Source organism: Haliaeetus leucocephalus, unplaced genomic scaffold, assembly GCF_000737465.1.
Source record: "Haliaeetus leucocephalus isolate CR32 unplaced genomic scaffold, Haliaeetus_leucocephalus-4.0 Scaffold306, whole genome shotgun sequence".
Classification (NCBI taxonomy): Eukaryota; Metazoa; Chordata; class Aves; order Accipitriformes; family Accipitridae; genus Haliaeetus; species Haliaeetus leucocephalus.
The window spans coordinates 5,119,982-5,140,370 of NW_010972742.1; the positions used below are offsets into that span (position 1 = coordinate 5,119,982).

General features: G+C 41.1%; 1 protein-coding gene across 1 annotated transcript in view; it reads right to left on the bottom strand.

The window, feature by feature from the left end:
- Positions 1 to 20,389, bottom strand: part of GPR107 (G protein-coupled receptor 107) — a 37,318-nt gene that overhangs the window by 7,250 nt on the left and 9,679 nt on the right. The window contains exons 8-17 of the mRNA XM_010570910.1: positions 19,521 to 19,631; positions 17,846 to 17,979; positions 16,854 to 16,929; positions 15,783 to 15,856; positions 15,091 to 15,208; positions 13,964 to 14,094; positions 12,021 to 12,064; positions 3,562 to 3,611; positions 2,729 to 2,812; positions 1,780 to 1,904 (exon numbers count right to left, since the gene is read on the bottom strand). Of these exons, the coding sequence (XP_010569212.1) occupies positions 1,780 to 1,904; positions 2,729 to 2,812; positions 3,562 to 3,611; positions 12,021 to 12,064; positions 13,964 to 14,094; positions 15,091 to 15,208; positions 15,783 to 15,856; positions 16,854 to 16,929; positions 17,846 to 17,979; positions 19,521 to 19,631 (947 nt within the window). The remainder of the gene's footprint in view (positions 1 to 1,779; positions 1,905 to 2,728; positions 2,813 to 3,561; positions 3,612 to 12,020; positions 12,065 to 13,963; positions 14,095 to 15,090; positions 15,209 to 15,782; positions 15,857 to 16,853; positions 16,930 to 17,845; positions 17,980 to 19,520; positions 19,632 to 20,389) is intronic.

Sequence of the window (20,389 nt, forward strand, 5' to 3'; positions counted from 1 at the left end):
CAGAAATGCAACTCATTTTTTAAGTCCTCAGAAAACCATTGCAAAGAAAATGACAGGGACTTAGGCTGGGCCCTTGTACTGGGTTTGCATGGCGAGGTTTTGGCAGTGAGGGAGCTACAGCGGTGGCTTCTGTGAGAAGCTGCCAGAAGCTTCCCCTATGTCTGATAGAGCCAATGCCAGCCAGCTCCAAGACAGACCTGCCACTGGCCAAGGCCGAGCCCATCAGCAATGGCTGGTAGCACCTCTGTAATTACGTATTTAAGAAGGGGGAAAAAAAACTTGAGCAATTGGAGCCGGAAGAGAGGAGTAAAAACATGTGAGAGAAACAACTATACAGACACCAAAGTCAGTGAAGAAGGAGAGAGAGGAGGTGCTCCAGGCATTGGTGAGGCAGGCTGTCCCCCTGCAGCCCATAGAGGCCCACGGTGGACCAGATCTCCACCTGCAGCACACAGAGGACCCCACACTGGAGCAGGTGGGTGCCGGAAGGAGACTGTGACCCTGTGGGAAGCCCACGCTGGAGCAGGCTCCTGGCAAAACCTGTGGACCCATGGAGACAGGAGCCCACACTGGAGCAGGTTTGCTGGCAGGACTTGTGACCCCGTGGGGGACCCACGCTGGAGCAGTGTGCTCCTGAAGGACTGCACGCCGTAGAAAGGACCCACGCTGGAGCAGTTCATGAAGAACTACAGCCCGTGGGAAGGGCTCATGTTGGAGAAGTTCATGGAGAACCATCTCCTGTGGGAAAGGCCCCACGCTGGAGCAGGGGAAGAGTGAGGAGTCCTGCCCCTGAAGAGGCAGGAGCGGCAGAGATAACATGTGATGAACTGACCGTAACCACCATTCCCCATCCCCCTGTGCCACTGCGGTGGGGTAGGTAGAGAATTTGAAAGTGAAGCTGTGCCTGGGAATAAGGGAGGGGTGGGGGGAAGGTGTTTTAAGATTTGGTTTTATTTCTCATTACCCTGCTCTGGTTTGATTAGTAATAAATTAAGTTAATTTTCCCCAAGTTGAGTCTGTTTTGCCCATGACACTAACTGGTGAATGATCTCTCCCTGTCCTTATCTTGACCCATGAGCCTTTCTTTATATTTTCTCTCCACTGTCCAGCTGGGGAGGGGGAGTGATAAAACAGCTTTGGTGGGCACCTTGCATCTAGCCAGGGTCAACCCAACACAGCCATACTTTATAATTTCTCCAGACTAACTCATGTCCTATTTCATTTGTGGTGCCTCATGGTTTAGCAGCAAGGAGTAGAACAGGGAAGAGTATTGGTAAAAATCCATCTCCTCAGCTCAGTGTTACTTAAGATAAATTTCTGCAAAGCTACAGGCTGAATGTCAAGGTAGAAGGGACCTTACACCATTCTCATTTATATTCTGTAGATTGGTAGCTCATTTTTGTTGTTGGTTTCGTTGTTTGGGGTTTTTTTTAAATATGAAGCATTAATGACAATCTGTAAGGCTTGTGGGTGTTCAGCAACATATATTAAACACAAAAGCTTTTTTACTCGATATTTTTATGGGCATCTTTTTGCCCCATGAAAAGCTTTACCAGCTTACTCCACACTGTTGCAATATCCAGCTCGGAGGCTCCTATGCATATCACAAATCTCTTAGTTTAACACACACCAAATAGGCACCTCATCTTTAAATATGTGGGTAGATCCTAATCTTTTTCAAGGAAGGGTTTAGAGAGATTTAAGTAAGCTGTTTTTAAACATCACTTTTCACAAGTCAAGTGAAGAGGTTAAAAAAAAAAAGGGGGGGGGGGTTCTTACACAGCTTCCATCTCCAAGTCATCCTCATCATCTTGAGAAAGCTGTAGATAAGGGTTGTCTGATGCTGGACGGAACTTGTACCCAGTGAGGACAAAGAACACAAGTGTGGCCATTTCATCCAGCAGCTGCAAGTAAAAACACAAGATTGAAGTTCAGTCCTGTAATCCTTCATGGTCATGAAACATTTCTGCTCATTCATAAGGTTCAAGGTTTAATGGCCAAGAAGCCTGTGCCATAGCAGAAATAACAAAGCAATTCCTGTCCTGTTATCATTAATCCCAGGCTAAAGGCTGTCAAGCCCTTTGTTCTTTCAGCTTTCCCTGTCACTTTAAATAGTTACAGTTCTAGCCATCACTCCAGTGCTTTTAAATAACTACGGCAAGACTTGGCTTTTAAATGAAGGGGGGGGGCAGGGTGGAATCATCCCTACGTTGTTTGGTATTTTCAACAGTTAATGTATTCCAAAGACTCCCTGCACAGTTACTTGGATTATATGTTAAGAAACCAAGTATTTAAAAGTCACTAGGCAAATAAAGCCTGTAGACGGAAGAGCAAAATCCTATTTCACTGGCTCCCTGGGGCCTCAATTACACAGGGCAAACCTGACCAATTTTTTTCTCCTTTGTATGTTCTTGATTAATTTCCTTCAGACATTTTTAAATTGAAAGACTAAAAAATCAATAATGCAATTACTTTCAGACATCTCATGTATAATCCAGCAGCCGTGCTGGACAAACATAAAACTAAAAATATATTCCTGCCGCCCCAGGCACACCAGTGATAAAAATCAGGAGGAGACAGGGTGCAGCACTGTGCTTTGAGATGTTCTACTACAACATGAGGAACAATTTATGGATGTATTTCTTTTTGGTGCAGTTATATTTAAAGAATAATAGGAAAAAGAAAATAATATCAAGGAATGGATGTATTTTCCTTTGCTGGCAAATACCTGGTACAGCCATTTCCACTGGAATGGAACAGCAATCTTTATGAGAATTGCAATGATCCGTGTGAAGTAAATGTAACACACAATCTGGGAAGGAAAAGGAGAAAGCATGATGAGAACAATAGCACCATCCTTACAGAACCTCTTTTTCCAGAGAAATAGCTCAAGCAATTCACAGACAACTCACTACATCAGACTAGCCTTATTATGCTCCTCGATAAACATGGAAGATATAGGCTGAGGGCTCTACTGCCTGTTGAACATCCAAACGACTCAAGCTATTGCTAACACATTTAAGTTACAGCAGGAAACGCTTTAAGTATTAGGATTTTGTAGAACTTGAAGAATCACGATTGTAATTTATTATTCTTACCACTTATAAGAGTCTGAAATGAGGCTGTTGGAAATCATTAAGAAGCCTATGCTCTCCTGGGAGGTATGCTCATGGCTCCCACTGACTTAATCAGAAACTGCACATATGCATCTCAAGGCACCATTTGGTCCCAAGCTTAATTTTTAGCAAGCTTACTGTACGTTATTCAAGCCCATCAATACAACTGGCAGCTCAAGCTGTCTCCAGAGGAAATCAGTAAATGTTACAAATAGCTGGAACCAATTTAAAGATAGACAGAAGGATGCAACCACTAGGAAAAAAAGGGAAGTTGCTTTGAGGATTGTTACCCAGTTGACAAAGATGCCAAAGCACAGCACTGCCACAGAACTAAGAACATCTCCACCACATCCATCAGCTATAGTAGCTTCCAACAAGTAATCCATCAAAAGGCTTGAATTGCTTCTAAGTGCTCTGTATGCATGCATACAGGTGTTTTACTTACCATAACATAGTAATGTCTGAAAAGCTTCAGCTTTGCTAGGTTAATGGCAGCTATCAAGAGAACACAAAAGTCCATCAGAAAACTGTTAAAATGACAGAGTTTCTTTTGATGCTTACCTTCAAGGTAAGTAAGTGGTCAAAACCAGGACTCAGGTAATCCCAGACTAGAAGGGTTTGTCCCACACCCCACTGGGCACTCTGAGGAGTGCCAGTCTGGCTTATCTACATACTGGACCACTCTTAAGTTGTGGCGAATTCCCTCTTAAAAAGGCAACTCAATGAGATCACTTTTACACCAGCTTTTATATGCACACACTCTGCAATATAGAACCTTCCTCTAATGCTTATCTGTATAAAGTCAACTACATACTGTCACCTCAATCCTGCCAGAAGGGCCACGTGCCACCTGACAATGCCTCCTAGAAAATTCCTATCTTTTCTAGAGTACTTCCTGACCTGCTCTGTGCCTTCAGCTTACCTGAGTGACTTTGAGGTAATCACAGCTCTGGGAATGACTGCATCTTGTTGAACAGCAGCAGAAGTATTATAACATATAAGTAGCATGCTCTAGCATTCATGGCTCAGTCATAACTTAAGTGAAATGGGAAGTCATACTAAATAGTTCTCATCGCAAATGCATGTGTTTCAGTCACAAACCGTGTAAGCTAAGGCCCCAGGCTAACCTGCGCTTACTGGACAAATCACATCAGCTCTTGAGGAATAGAGCAGATATTCATGCGAATGAGCAGAGGTCAACAACAGATGGAACAGCTGTCAACTCTGGTTTGAGAGTCAGGTTTTATAGGTGCAGCAGGATTACAAATACAGACTCTTGGTGCTTTTGTGACAACAGGAGAGGCAAAGAGTCCAAGATAATGTTGACAGCATACAGAGATGCAATTTAGAGCCACTGAACACAAGATGCCAGTTAGAAAAGTAGAGCCACATATATACTGGTATTCCCAAGCTCTCTCCTTACAATTTTTTTATCAGATGCACAAGTGCAACACATTGTGCTTAAGTTCACCTGCACTCCCTCACAAAAATCATCCACTGCAAAAAGCAGATTAATAAAAGGTTGTATGTATTTGCACATAAGATTTCCTAGGTTCACAACAGTGCAAAATACAGTATTATAAATCAGGAAGAGGAGGAGTCACAGCTACCAAAAAAATGTTTAATTTCCTGTGACAGAAATGATGAAGCTCTTCTTATGGAAAGATAAATGTCAAATACACCACTCAAACTGGTCTAGGTTCCCACTACATAAGCTACAGTGAAGACAGACAACATTCTGTTATAAATCTACTCTGTATAACCTAGAGATCAAGAGTCACTTCCCAAAACTTACCTTTAGCGTTCCAGGAGACCCACTGAAAGGTATGGACACCTTGAGACAGATACAAACCCTCCTCCAGCAGACATATTATGACAACAGCACCCAACTTACACAAGGCATAAACCAACTGACAGGTAGATAAAACTAAGCTAAGAGTAGTTTTGATTTAGTGCCTGCCAGTGGCTTCTACACAGTTTCAAACTGTATGTTTAACTTTTGACAGAGTACAGGGTATGTCAGTAAGAGAAAGCAGAGCCAGAGCTCAAGAGGACAAAAGGAAACCTTATTTGTGAAGGAACACCAAGTTTGTTTCCATGCAGCTAAAGCCTGTACTGTGCAACACTCATCTGAACACCAGGCAGATTGGGTTGGCTTTGGGCAAGACTGTGCTCATGGGGGCAATCTTACAGCACAGTATGTCAGAGGAACACTAGCTCTCGGTTTTGGGAGGATGCTCCCTTCTGGACTGCAGTATGAAACACTGAACATAGAATAGTATCTACTTTGCAATACACAGTTCTGCGCTCCAGAAAGCAATGCCCCAGCTCTAGACTTGCATCTATAGAATATCGGCAGTGAAACACAGAGCACTTCACTGGGCAACAGATGGCAAGACTTGGAACTGTTAGAACAAGAATCTAACTAAATCCTTGGTAGCTAAATCAGCCCTGAGACCTTGGCTTACCTACCCCTCCCTCATTTCTGTCCCTCGCAAAAGCTGGTTTCCCCACATTTAAACAGCAAAAACTTAGGGATTTTCACAGGTCTAGTGCACTACCAGATAACCTAATATTAAAAGCTTTTCATAATACAGTTGAAGAAAGATTAAAGCACATAAATATACAGGACAAGCTCATTAAATTGTGAAGCAGGGAAGCAATATTGTCTTATTTAAAGGGGAGCTACATTAAGTGTGACCATGAAGATCATGTGATTTACCACATACCGGTTTATACACAGAAGGATCTATTTTGAACTCAACGCATTCATCTTTAAGAACTGCCACCAACTGGTGCAATGACAGGCCATGAGAATTACCAGGCTTTGTAGCTAAAGGAACACCAACTCAACAGCTGTGATTCAAACTGCCAGGCCATCAGTGCTTTACAGTCAACAACTGAGTGAGCTGGGGAGTCATTTCTGTTGGATTCATGCAGTGCATGGGAGGAAAGGATAGTTAAGCCAGATATCTGGCTGCCAAATGAAGTGTCACAATGCCACCTCTTCCAACTGACAGAGCACAGTTCAAGATGTCTCCTCGTCGTCATGATAATCAATACCAAACAGTCATAGGTTAGTACATCCAGATATCTAGAATGGCTAAGAATGGAAAAGAAGGGTGAGGGGAGGAAAAAATATAACCACTACCAAGTAGAAAGACTGAAGAGCCACCTCTGGAAGCTAGCTTGCTTATTTATCACAACTAGGTGCTCTCCTCTAGCTGCCTCAACTTCAGGAATATTTCTCTCCACTATCAGATACTAAAGTCAGTATTAATGCACGTCTACAAAATTCTGCCAGTTTTTTTTTAAGCAGCTCAAAGTTCCAGCACACACTGTTCTGCAGAAAGTCTAAAAATCATCATTGCTTGGCATCAGCAGCCTGGAAATTGCTTTTTCACAGGCTGAATGCACTCTAAGCAGTAACACTTGAGTCTCGCTACACTGGACACTTAAGACTTCAATTCACCTTAGGCTGGCAGTCCAGACACTGACAGCAACACTTGCAAGGAGAGAGGCTAGGCCAGCAGCTGTCACTTACAACTTGAATCACTTGCAGCCTCAACCTGTAAAGCTGTGATAACACAGCAGCAATCACAGCATGCAGTAAAGGTTGGGTAAATTTATGTTTCAGGTATGATAACCATTCTTCAAGGAACAGGACTTAACTGCAGAGAAGGAGAAAAAAAAATAGATACTTTCTACCAAAGGTTTTACAAATTAATTCATACTTGTGTTCCATCTCTTTCACAGAGTAATTAAAAAGATAAAAGCTATCCTCCAAGAAAGGTTTATAACATCTATAACTTGCTTCCCTCAGTTTCCCCTCTCTATCACCATTCACTTCAACAGCTTGTGCCTGCAATAGCCTGATCTACATCAATCAAAACATAGCATACCACAGTAGTCTGATAATCAGTCTCTTTTTCAGATTGCCCCCTGTGCCAATTTCAAATGCTGAGACACCCTGTAAGATGGTGAAAAACAAAGTCAGACCATCCACTAAAGCCTTGCACACCATCAGACAATTAATAAATCTGACCTTTTTAGAATATGTATGTAATAACAATAAGAGGACTGCAGCTGAGGGCATAAGGAGCTGAAGTCCGGAGAATACAGTACACAAGGGCAAACCGTAATGCATCTTGAGTGAACATGCTGAAGTACAGCTAAGATGATTTCTACAATGCTTCACATGCTATACTAACTCTGGTGCATTTGAGATGCAATCTGTGCCATTACCAAATAGTAAATGAAAGTTTTCTGTTCTCCCCAAGAATGAAGGCACACATGCAGATCTAGACCTCAAAAAGCAACTCCAGCAGTAACTCTGAGAAGTATGGCTCTATAATCTCTACAGAACTCTATTTAAAAGCATTCCTATACTAGAATGAAGTTGTCAAGCAAACAGATGCAGTAACTCTCAGTGTCATGCCTGAGGAAATGGCACAGCCTAGTTAATCTTGAATATTCTGAAACACTTTAGCCATTTGACACAAAAGTTCCCCACCAGAGTCAGAAAAAAGTCCGAAGTACAGGATAAGCAATATATCTCCAACACATAATTGCTACATCAACCCTAGACAGCTATCTAGGGTGCCTGGAAGTGGTACACTAGAACATAATAGGCCTATTTCATTTCTCAACATTTCCCAACTCTCCAGTGCTATCCATTGAGGTCTCGACACTTAAATCACTAATCTTTATCTCAAGGTTTCAGATGCCCATGTACTGCCTAGAGCATGTTTACCCCTGCACTACCCTCTCCTCCTCACTAGAGAGCTGCAGAGGTGTTTTACCATAGGTCTCCATGGAGTCATTGCCTCCAGCGTCTGCTGAGCTCAGCTAAACGGAGAGTGTTCTGCACCACGCAGGACCAGGCTCTTTGTTCACAGCATTTTCATGGTACAGAAGCAGGAAGACACTGAAGACAGCAAATGGTTTTTCCTGACATGGTGGCGAGCATGAAAGCATTAATCATCATTTGCCCACTGCACAGCACACAGGGAATGTTGCCTGGGAGCTACACACTGCAATGTATTTCCCCTAATTCTGCTGCCAACTATGACATGCTGCAGTGCTTCAGGAAAATAACTAAGCATTCGTGATCAGACTGCACTGAGTTTCACGTCTCTCATCACACACATAAAAACTGCAGTGGTGTTTCCAGCCCTCCATTTCTCCCTCAAACAACAGATGACATGATACATAAGAGTGGGTTATAAGACTCAAAGAGGTCGAGCAACCAAGAACTTTGAGTTTCAAACAAAAATAAGCAAGTTTACTACAATGTACTCCCTCTCTTCCTTTTCTTACGATGCAGTAGTTGAGCAGCTTTCCAGCCCAAACAATTCTAGCTCAGTTTGCTGGCTGATTTCCTTAAATCCGCAGATATTTGTAATGCAAATCTAGAAACGGACAGAGAGCACTGGCTCCCATCTGAAAGAAGATACAGCGACAGACCAAAGAGCTGCAGCTAGGCACTTGCTTAAGTCTGAAGGTGGCAATTTTAAAAGGGGAAGAAAAAAGCTTCTAAAAATGGGATGTTTACGCCCACTGCTGTGCAAGATAAGAAGCCTGTTTAGGTCAGATATTTTGCTTTAGAGTTAAAGATCACCTTCAAGGGAAAGAAAGCAAACAATGAGGGAGCTCAAACTCAGCTGCATCACTGTGCCATGTCTACTCTTTACTAGCAATCCACAGCATCTGTGCATGTAAGGTCTCCCTGGATAATTATGGCTTTAGACCCATTCCTCTAGCCTTCCCACTTTAGAAAAATAATCTTTTTTTAAAAAAAAAAAAAAAGCAAGTTTAAAAGACCATTACCTAGTGACTCCAAATCATTGCTACTTTCCATAAGCCTTTTTAATAATTGCACATTGCTAATACAGATGCCTATGGCAAACACAGCTGTTATAGATTAAAACACTAGTAGTCCAACCAGCCTCCTTCTTAATTTCTAGTCTAGTCACGCTGCAGTCGTAGCTGCACTTGACCCAAGGGAGTGCTATCTAATAAACAGGTTGCGAAGTAGCTGGAAGAGGACAAGACGGACAGACAGTCAGGAAATACCACCAGGATACTGAGCCATGAAGTCCCAGAGTTGTTAGCTCTAATAGACACAAGGAAGCAAAAATAATTTACCTTTGGTCTTTCTCACCAGCAAGAAGGTCACCAGAAGACAGCACCAGGAAAAACAGCTATTGAATTTATAGTATATAATTTCCCAAGACACCCTACAAGTTAATGAAGTCTGTGTGAGAGAACAGGGAAAGCAGCCTTTGAGGTAATACTAGACAATAAATCCTAGCAAGCAATAGGCAGTCCAACTAGAACTGTCTGCACAAGATTCAGTCAGCTCTAACCACAGGACAGGCAGCACAGCAGTTAAACTGCATATGAAAGATCTGGTAGTTCTCACCACTTCAGGAGAAAACTATGTTCATTTGCAGGAAAAAAAAAATGCTGGTTATTTTAGAGTTAGTGGTCCTATTTTTCTTGTGAGAGGCTAAGACACTGTGCAGCACCTCTGCAGAACAGGGCCTCTGAGGGAAGCCTACAGAGTTAAGAGCATGTGGTTCTAGACAAGACTATTCATTTATAAGCCTAACAGGAATGATTTTACCTTATTACAGTGCAACCATATCACTTTTGGTTTTCTCAACCAGGCACACTAGCAGCATGACATCATTAGGTAACATTCTGCTTCTGGCATCACGTTGCCATTCTCTTGCTCCCCATGGGCTTCTATCAACAGCCTCTAAATACTCTAACCATGCTGTACTTCACAAGTGAGTCCCAGCACTGTGCCTGTCCTGGCCACAATCTGGTGCTTACATTTTCCCTGAAATTTTTTTCCTTAGCTTCTTTTATTATTAGCATAGCATAACACAGTTGCTAAGTCCCTCTCAACACACAATTATTGAACTTGCAGGATCTGCACAACCAGATGGCAACGTCAGCAGGTAAAGCATGGTAACAGCAGGAGGTGATCCACAAGCAGCGTTCATGATAAAGAGCACCATTATCCGTGGAGAACACCACAAAACAGAGGACTAAGAACAGTCCTTAGGGGCTACTGTGCATAGCACTGACTAGCTATAAAGATACAACCAGTTATTCTCAGATCAGTGTTTTCTTTTACCTCCATTATATAGTACAATGCATCCTTCAGAAGTGCTTGGTTTTACTCAGATCTAGATTCTACCCATTACGATGAACAGTGGACAGGTCCAGTCTCTATGCTGAACATCCTTGACGTTGGCCACCTCACTTTTCTCCTTCACCCAGTACGTTCTGAAGTTAAGCAAACTCCATAGCACCATCTTGTGATAAGAACCATCAAGTGCAAGGTAGGCACGGGGTGATCACCTGAGGCCACACAGGGCTAGAGGTCTTGTGTCTCCGTTCCTTGCACTTGCTGTGGAGTGCTCAGCGTCAGAATAGTCAGACTCCATTGCCACCCAGCAGTTCTGCCTTAGTTACAGGAAAGCTGACCTCTATTGCAGTCACACGCAGTGGCTTCAGCTAAGAAGCAGGCCTTACATATGTGAAGTCCTCAGTTCAGAAGGCAGGGACTGCTTCAAGGAACATCTACATTTAAGCAGACTTTTTAACAGTAAGAGCATAAATACTCCAGAACATACGCTCAGTGGACAAGGTAAAATAAGTTCACCAGTGAATGTCACTGAACACATGTGAACAACACTTATGAGAAAGCCACCAATAACGTCCATGTTACATTATCAACACTAACCTCTTTTACATTGGCTTCTATTAAAAAAATCAATATTTTTCCCCTTTTAGGTTGGGGGTGGTGGGGTGTGTATAGTTGTTTTTTTTTTTTTTTAACAGCTTGGAATCTCAAAAAAAATGCTGGGCTCATCTTCAGTATTGTTTCAATTTAACAGATGGCAAGAAAAGGCCTAATCTGTGGTCTGCACAGAGCTGAGTTCAGTACCCAGCCTTACACTTCACCTACTAGACTACAGAAGCAATCTGCACTGAAATGCAAGTGTCTCAGGGGAAGCCAAGGGAATGGCTGGAATTAAGTATCCAGACTGAAGAGGCTATGTCCAGAAAGGAGAGACAAGAGTTAAAGGATAAGACTGGGTTGAAAGGATGTTACCAACAAAAGACCTTCTACAAATAAAGCTTTCAAGAAGAGTAAGACATCAAATGACAGAATACTGAAATGGCTGCTGGCTTCCAAGGAAGCCAGTGCTATACTCCACAGCTTGCATTTACAGCCAACTGAGGAACTAATTCAGAAGAATTGAACAGATATGGCAGGAAAAGCACACGCTACAGAAGCCATATTTGGGTTGGATTTCCATCTATCATCTCATTTTCACTGCTACAATAAACATAACTTGACTTTACACAAGCAGTCCTTTAAGCTGCTGTACAAACATGGGCAAGTCAAGAACTGTGTTACATTGAATGCCAATTCATGTTTTGTTTCGTAATGAGGTTTCTTCTCTATTCTGGCAGGAACAGATTTCTGCAGAAATTGAAATAAGGGGGTCTATTTTGACTAATAGTCAGCAATTGTGGAATTCATTTCTAGTTCTGCTTCTGAAGACTCGAGTCTGAGAAAAGACTGTAAATCTGTCAAGACAATTTGCTCTAGATGTCATGTCCAGCTCAAGCACAGAGCTGTGCAAGTACCAGAGAACGAGTTCCACATATGAGTTCTGATATTCAAAGCAATACATGAAAAAGATAATCTTCCAGAAGTTATTCCCAGGAACCCACCAAGGAAAAGCAGCAGTGTGACAATAACATAGTGTAGCTTTATAGTTTTAGTTTACATACTTTAAATCAGCATCATGCGTTTGAAATTCTGGCATTATCTTATGGCATGTAGCATAAAACAGAAAAAAATTACAGATTACTTGCCTTTCCCATCTGTTGCTGAAGCCTCCTGCAAATGTCTTATTGACCTGAATAAAAATAATAATAATAAAAAAGTAGATTAGCTATAATTTTTGCACTCTCTTTTCACTGCAGCCCTCTAGAACTCTGACAAGTTTTGTTAGCTCTTTATGGCTGGGCTGTGTTCGTAATTAACTGTGCTAAGCGTGCTTGGCACTGCATATATTTTACCATCTCCCCGGTTTCAGGCAGTTAGTTCGAGTATCTGTATCTCCTTGTGATTAAGCAAGCCGATTGCTAAAGCCTACTCAGCCTACAGAAAGGTTTGTGGGAAGGAGGGAGCAGTGAGAAACTGAGGCATTTTCCAGCATAATGCTTTCCACTTGTACAATTAAGCTGAGCTGCTATTCAGAGTACTGCCAAGCATTTGGCATCTTACTGCTCTTTTAAGCTCTTTTCATTTAAATAGTTGATTACAGCTTACATGTCTACATAGGCAACTTATGTAACAGAAGCTACCCTGCAGGAATGTAAATTCAAGGGCCAAGTCTTAGTCACCTTGCTCACGTGAGTTATTCCACCAGCTGCAGTGACACTACCCAGACGAAAAAGGGGCAGGAGTTTATGCCCTGGGCTTCACTGCCAGTTTATGTTGGTACCATGACAATGCAGGAACACTGGCTGCACACTGTAAACAGTTACAGGGCAGTTCACCCAAATGCATTTGTTCTTCAGATACAGTTCCTTTATGGAAAGCAAGTTTTCTACCAGCATATCACTAGGTAGGACATATGGATTCTAGCATTAGGTAGTAAGAGCTGCAACTGTAAAAGTCACCTTTATCATACAAAACCAGAGACTCTCTACAATTAATATTCCTGCAGTTTTATTTACCATACCCAAATGTTCTCAACCTCAGAAGAGCTGCAGCATTTTGACAGGAGTAGGGGAAGGGACAGGTGGGTAGTGGAAATTTCTTGGAAGACATTTCCCAGCCTTGGCAGAAGGCCACTAAGACTGTGTAGGGTTTTGCCCTTACACAGAGGACAATTGGGAAGGTAAGGACAACTGAAACCTACCCTCACAAGCCAAGCTGAAGCTTAGTCCCATCTACTGAGCAACACGTATGTGTGTCTTTACACACACAGGTGTGCACGCACTTACAAAATGGTTCTCTGAAACTGAAAGAGTTACACACTCTAGAGTGATGACACTTTTACTAGACAGACGTTTATATTCACTCTGCATTTCAAAAAAAATACTGGAGAAAAATAAGAATATTCTGTGTTTACTAACTAAGGAGCCAGAAGCTCCTTCATATCCTTTTAAATCCAGCTGTTTATCCAATTAAGACTAAAATGAATTTAGAAGATCAATGTTCTAACTGGCAAGAAGCAATAATAGTGTTTATCTGAATTATCTGTGTTTTGGTTGAGTTTTACATAACCAACATTATTCCTCACCAAGTAGAGTGGAAGGAAGGGCAGGGAAATGCTCCCTGTGGGATTATTTCTTCTAAGCAGTCAAGTAAAAATACAGCGACTTTGCTTGAAGGCAGGACTGATCTTAGACAGCACTACTGTTTTAGAATTTAGCAGCCTAGTTTCCAACCTAAGTCAGTAAAGCAAAACCTTGTTTCTCAATGTAAGAGAATCAGCACTTCAGCAAAATTCCAAGTTTCAAAAGCACCTATAGCCTGCACTATGCTGGTCACACTTAAATCGCCACCCACCTTACCTTACCCCCACTTTAACATCCCCAAAACAAGTATCTTCCACAACACAAGATTGAAGTGTTAAGACTGATAACAGTTTAAAAAAAAGTTAACATAACACTTGACTCCAAAGGACTGACATTTCTTTGCTTTGGCAGTATCCTTAGCTCTAACTAGCAGTCAATACCCATTAGTCCAGAAGGAGCTCAAGTCATCAGGGCTCAGAAGCCACACAACACATACAGTGACTCACCATACCACAGGAAATAGGATGGCTCCACAACACAGCAAGTCTACCAGGAAGAGGATTTCTTTCCACAGTCCATACTCAGTTGTCCCCTCTTCTGTTGACTCTATGATAATGTATGCCACGTTTGCCAGTACCTACAGGACAAAACATGCTTAAAGGTTTCAGAAGCTTTCCAAGGAGATACTAGATGTGGGCTGCCAGTTCAGCAAAAGTAGTCCCACAGTTGCAGAAAGAGCCCATTCAGTAACATCAACAATTCTGCAGCTCCATGTCAAGGAAGCCACACGTTCAGCAGCATCTTCACAGGATTTACAGAAATAAAACTTACTGGAACTTATTTCTGCTGACATTCAGAAAGTAGTCCTTTTTGTTACATACTATGCTGAATCTACTGTATCAGTAGAGATAAAACGAGCAAGATCTATTTATTAAAAATACAGAAACAGGACTCTCTGTACACACATATAGCAAACAGTTTAAACACATTATTCTAAATTAAGCCAATAATTCAAACTGGTCATTGACCATGTTTTGTTCTCCATATCCAAGCTCTAGAAGAGCCTCAAACACTAATTATATACTTCTGGTTTTGCAGCTGGGTAAGGGATTCCATCTTGAAAGGCTGTTCTATCTACAACAAAAAGAAGTGCTGCCCTCCTATTTACTTCAGTTCCTGGAGAGGACACAAGCACTGATCACTCTGAACACACTGGGAAAGTTTCCCTCAGACCCAACAGACCTACAAGTCTCAGTTTTCTCCTTTTTTTTCTTAAGCCCATTCAGCAAGCATTTCAGAAATGACAACTTAAATTTAATTTCTCTGCTTAATAGTTTAGTACTGTTTTGCAGCCCAAGTTTTGCCCAAGCATGAATACACCTACCTTATAGCTAGTTGTTAATTTGCTGACACTATTCGATCACCACTATCTCATACTCAATACAGGGAAAAAGCAGGGAAAGTTACAGAAGTAACTTCTGACCCAAGAAATTCCAGCTCAACTTCCACTGTAACCAACAGGCTTATACAAGCAGTAACTATGCAGTATTTTGTGAAGGATTCACAGCCTTTTACAGTTCACACAAGCAGCTCTCCCACAAGATAGTAAGTATTGACACAGCTCAGTCCTCACCTGAAGTGGGATGACAATCATGAAAATTTTTTTGTCTTTATCTGACAGGATGTGTTTAATGAAAGCCCAGCCTGTACCAATAAGGGCAATAGTGATGAACAAAAGCGCACCCTTCAGTCTGAAAGAAACAGACACCACAGTGAGAGACTTTATTTTACCGCATTTCCTCTTCTGCCCAGGTTCTCGCCTACAATCAGTAAAGCCACAAACCCAAACAAATGCCTTGCTATTCATAGTTTTGGCAAGTGCTTATCCTACAACAGCGAAACAGATGTACTTTCTTACAACTGTGTATCACAGCAATATTACGCTTCATTCACAATTGTCAATACATGCAATCTTTTCCTGGGGGAGTCATCCATTCACCATCATGAACACGAGAAAACACTGGCAGCTGTACCCTCTTACCATTCACACCAAGAGCAAATTAGATACTTGAATATTAGCATGAACAAAGCAAAGCAAAGCATTTCTTCTCCTTTTACTCCTCCACCCAGATAAGTGCCAATTCTCTGCAGCTGCCCTCTGTAAGTAGAGCTTTCCCCTTCACACAGGGCTGATTGTTGTCTTGTCATTCAGACCATAGTACCAAAGAATCAGCAATTTTCCAGTTTTCTCAGGAGGGGGGCAGCCCCACAGAGAATTCAATTCCATTGTTTGAATCTATCACATTAATCTTCTGATATACTTACAGGTGAGTGATGTAATAAACAACAGCCCAGCCTTCCATAGGAAATCCCTGAGAAGAAATGTAGTAATAGTCGATCTGGAAGCAGAAAATACAGTATGTTACTTTACAAGCTGCTCATCAGCACCCCACCCATGTCTATAAAATAGGTCTGCTTGACAGCCACTTCCAGTTTCATTTTCCAGTCAGTGTGTACAAACTCAGCTCTGTTACATCTTAGACATTACTTCCTCCCAACATGTTCTAGTTTTGTTTAGCAACAATAAGGTCATTTCCATTTGCTGTATTTCCTAAACGTTAGTGGATATATCTCATACAGCCTACATGTATTTCCACACAGCTCCCACACTTAACTATAGGTAAACAACTGCATTTGTAACCTATTTATTCTTTCATTGTTCAAGTTCAGTTGCATTAGGTGACTAGAGGCTTTGTAGTTTCACTGGAAACCAGATTCAATTCATTAGACTTGCAAAAATGTTTGCAGCAGTTATCCTATTATGAAGGTGACAATCATGGCTGGCACAAACACTGAAGGATGAAATGCTTGCCATTACCTTTGTTTATGAGATCTTTCTATTGGGAAGGCAAAGTCAATACAATCCAACGGAGACTATGTATTGAAAGCGTTAAAGCTTATAACATTAGATCTGTTACAGTACACCATACTACTCCATCTAAAGTAGTGCCTTTGAATTTTACCAACACTCATCAAGGTTTCCATTTATTAACATTTATTGCAAGCCACGTAGCTGAAGCAGCACCATAGCTCAAGCTTTCAGGCCAGCCTCAGACGGCCAAAACATTAGAATTCATGGAACTCATTCAACCCTCTACATGCTTGCTGCTTCACCACTTCAGGCCATGATCTCAATTGTATTTAAAGTCAGAATTTGCTGATGAAAACTGAATCGCTTCTACCAAACAGCTGCAGTTCAGTTCCAATGCTTCAATATGAAGGACACTTCTCTCTTCCTCCTGTTCTCCCCCCTCTCCCCCCAGCAGATTTCTCTAACAGCATGCCCTGGATTCTACTTCCTAGTTGAACAGCTTAAGGCAAAGACATCATACGTACCGCATGGAAGACTAAGGACAGAGATTTTGTGAAAGGGAGGGCTGCCATTAGCCAGTGAATCTTAAAGACATCATTTCTGGGAAGAAAAAAAGGAAGGAAGAGCATCAATTAAAAGCCAGCAGTAAAAATTTCAGTTCCCAGGTGTATTTCTTTAAAACCTATAAATGTCAAACAGTAACTCCTACGCTGAGTCAACTATCAGTGTAAAAGGATTCCCTTTAATCCTGCAGTCCAAGTTTTTGCAACATCCTGAACAACATTTCAACATGTTCTACAGCTGATTTTTAATACTTGGGTTAATTAAAAATAGTAATTCATAGGAACATCTTGCATACATAGATCATAACTGTTAGAAAATTTGCTAAGCATAATTCAAATGTGTATCACTCCACCCTTCACCCCCAAGTCACTATACCACACTGCCAAGTGAACTCCAGACTACCAAATAATCTGATCACCAAGTGAACTTCAGACTAAGTCAGAAGAAAAGCCAAAATGGAACCATAGGTGCTCCTGGCTTCTGCTGCTATGCTTTAGCTATTAAGAAGAGTGGTCTTCAACTAGGAATTCCTACCACTTTCTATTACAATCAAAATGCTTATGGCTCTCCACTGCCATAAGCTGCCATTCCCCATTTGAAAAAGAAAATTTCGTCCAGTTTTTTTGTCTAGTGCTCTCCTTTTGTCATCAGCTACAGGAATTTCCTGTTTATTTGTTGCCAGAATATATCTTAACATGTACACTACATGAAGAATTTCTTAACATAAGGACTTGATAACTTTAGAACAATGGTCTGCAACAATGATACTGACAGAAGTAACTGTGTTCAACTATAAAGTGTATGTATTAGGCATACAATATTGATCCAGATTTGGAGTTTTAAGTGACTAAATTTGACTGTGAATTGGGTATTATAAGAGAAGGAATAAAAAAAATAAAAATCAAACAAGGTAGACCCATAGTTGTCACTGACACTGAACTAGTCCGCCTACCTGCGTTTACGAAGTATGTGGATCCATACAGTCCCAGACAGGAAGAAGAAGATAGCCATGGAAATATAAAGTTTGGGCAGTGGGATCTCACCAGCTGAGAGGTAGCTTTCAGGATTCTTCTCCGTAATTTCTATCTGAATATTAAAGGTATGTTATGTGTACAGCTGAAGAAACATTTTGTTAAAGCACTGAGTTAACAATTACAGTTCACAATCAAATTTGCTCATTTAAAATTAGCTTTTCTGAAGCAGTGACTGTTATGAGACTCAAAGAAAAAATAAAAGCAATTCTTCATCCTCAAGAATCTCAAAACGGTTTGCAAAATTATACCCACAACAATAATTTCCTTGAAAAGCAGAAAAGGACAGAGGTTCCTTCCAGTGCTCCAGTTATGCAGCATAATTCAGAAAGACCAAGTAATTTTCCCAAAGAACAGTTGTTCTCTATACCAAATTTCACAGAGTTTGCCCATCTTTGATTCAGAAACAGTATCTACAACCTTGCATAAAGAAGCAGAGGTTTTAACACAGTCCCAATTTTAGGTGTGGAAAGAGTCATACATAGCTGAAAAACTCACTCTTAGGTTTACTAGAGTGGATTTCTTCACCTGTCAAGAGAAAGGAAGCACTCTCCTGCAAGCCTATCATCCTGTGACTGAGAAAACAAAAGCTTTATTTAACATCCTATTTATGCCCCTCAATGGCTTGGTTATATGTGCTAGGACTTCACTAAAATAAAGCATCAAGACTAGTTTGAAGCACTGAAACTCCTACATCTCAGTACAGCCAAGCAGGCTAGTTATCCAGGTTTTCTTCTCTAATTTCTTCAGTGGGTCAAAGCAACAAACAGCAATTAAAAAACTTGGTCTTCTAAACATACAACTTCAGAAGCGGATTTAAAGTAGTCTAGCCTGAGTTAAGTTAGGGCTGCTAAGTTTTATCACGTGCATGTTCCCTTGCTCTTCCCTTGCAGTAGCATCAGCACAGCCATGTAAAAAGCAGTTCAAGGGTCTGATCTGGCTGAGAGCTACCTCAGTCAGTGACAGGATTCATTACAGAATAGCTCACTATACACCAGCGTGGATGCCAGCATGAGCACAAGAAAGAGAAAAAAGTGAAAGCCTGAGTTGTGATAATGCATTCTGGCTCAAAAGGGCATAGGACCAATCCCTTGGATGTTAGAAGTGATAAGACATTTGCTATAACATATTGCCTTTAAGATGTACATCTAACAGTGTAAAAACACATCTTTAATTAGGCCAGAAAAAGCAAAAACACTGAATTCACAAATACCAACAATTTAGATTGCAGCAATAGCCTCAATATCTGCAATTGTGTATAGAAAAAAAAAGTGATTTTTGAGCACAGCAAAACACGAACAGCTGTTTTAGCTCCCATCTCATTACAGCATCTAGTCACAACTGTGTAGACTGAACACAGCCCACACACAGTCATCAGATTTCCAGACATTTCTCCAAAACTAGTATTTTAATCTTCTTACTGTAGTTGATTCCTTCAGAAATGCCACTACAGAGATTAAATGCACAACTCTGAATCACTTCCCACCCCATATATACACTCATGTACAGCGTGTGCTTGGTATACAAGCTAGAATTGAAAGCTGTGTATTTCAGTCTAAGTGAATGAATTAATTATACTTTAGAAGCTATACTCACATCAAGACTAAATAGCCGCTGATCATTAGTCGGCCCATCACTGCCAACACATTTATGGAAATATAGGCTGTAGAGACCTTCTTGGTTATCAGAGCTGATGTTAAAAAAAAACTGAAAATAAGGAATAGGAAAGTCAGCATTCTTCTCATTCACAAAAGGGTTGCCCTGGTAAGAAGCCACCTCTGCTGAAGCATGAAAAAAGTCAGTCATTTAGGGTCTGTTGGTTCCTTTCAGCCAAGCATACTGTTCTGAGGATACCAGCATATCTGCAAGTTTCAACAGAATTCCAAATGCAAAATCATTGCACCTATCCGTGATTACACACTCTGGTAATCTAAGACCTTTATCAAAGACCTTTAGGCATCGGTGTTTAACTTACTTCACGACAGAGAAAAGATAACAAGAAGTGTATATTTAACATGTAAAATTTTGATCATACTCGCCCTAAAGCATAAACAGCTATTCTGTTCCTCCCCCGACCATACAAACTGTGATAGCTATGGAAATGAGATTTGTGTCACATAACAGAATTTTAAATGTGTTTGTTTGTAGTACCCAACAATCACAAGTCAACCAGGGTGCTCAAACAAAGTATTAATCTGGTTTCATACAGAATATCTTCCTCCTAAGTGAATTATCAGTCAGGTCACGGTTATTTGATGTTAGAAATCTGTATGCACTAGTTGTGCCACAGTAAATTTTAATATGCCGAGGCTCACAGACTGAGATATTTAGAAGAACTGCATCACACCAAAAGACAGTTTGAAAGAGCTCCCATACCTTATGAAGAAAGAGATTTCCAGCACTCACTCTTAACATGAATCCACTCAGACTTACTGAGCTATCAGACAGGCATCTATACCAGACTT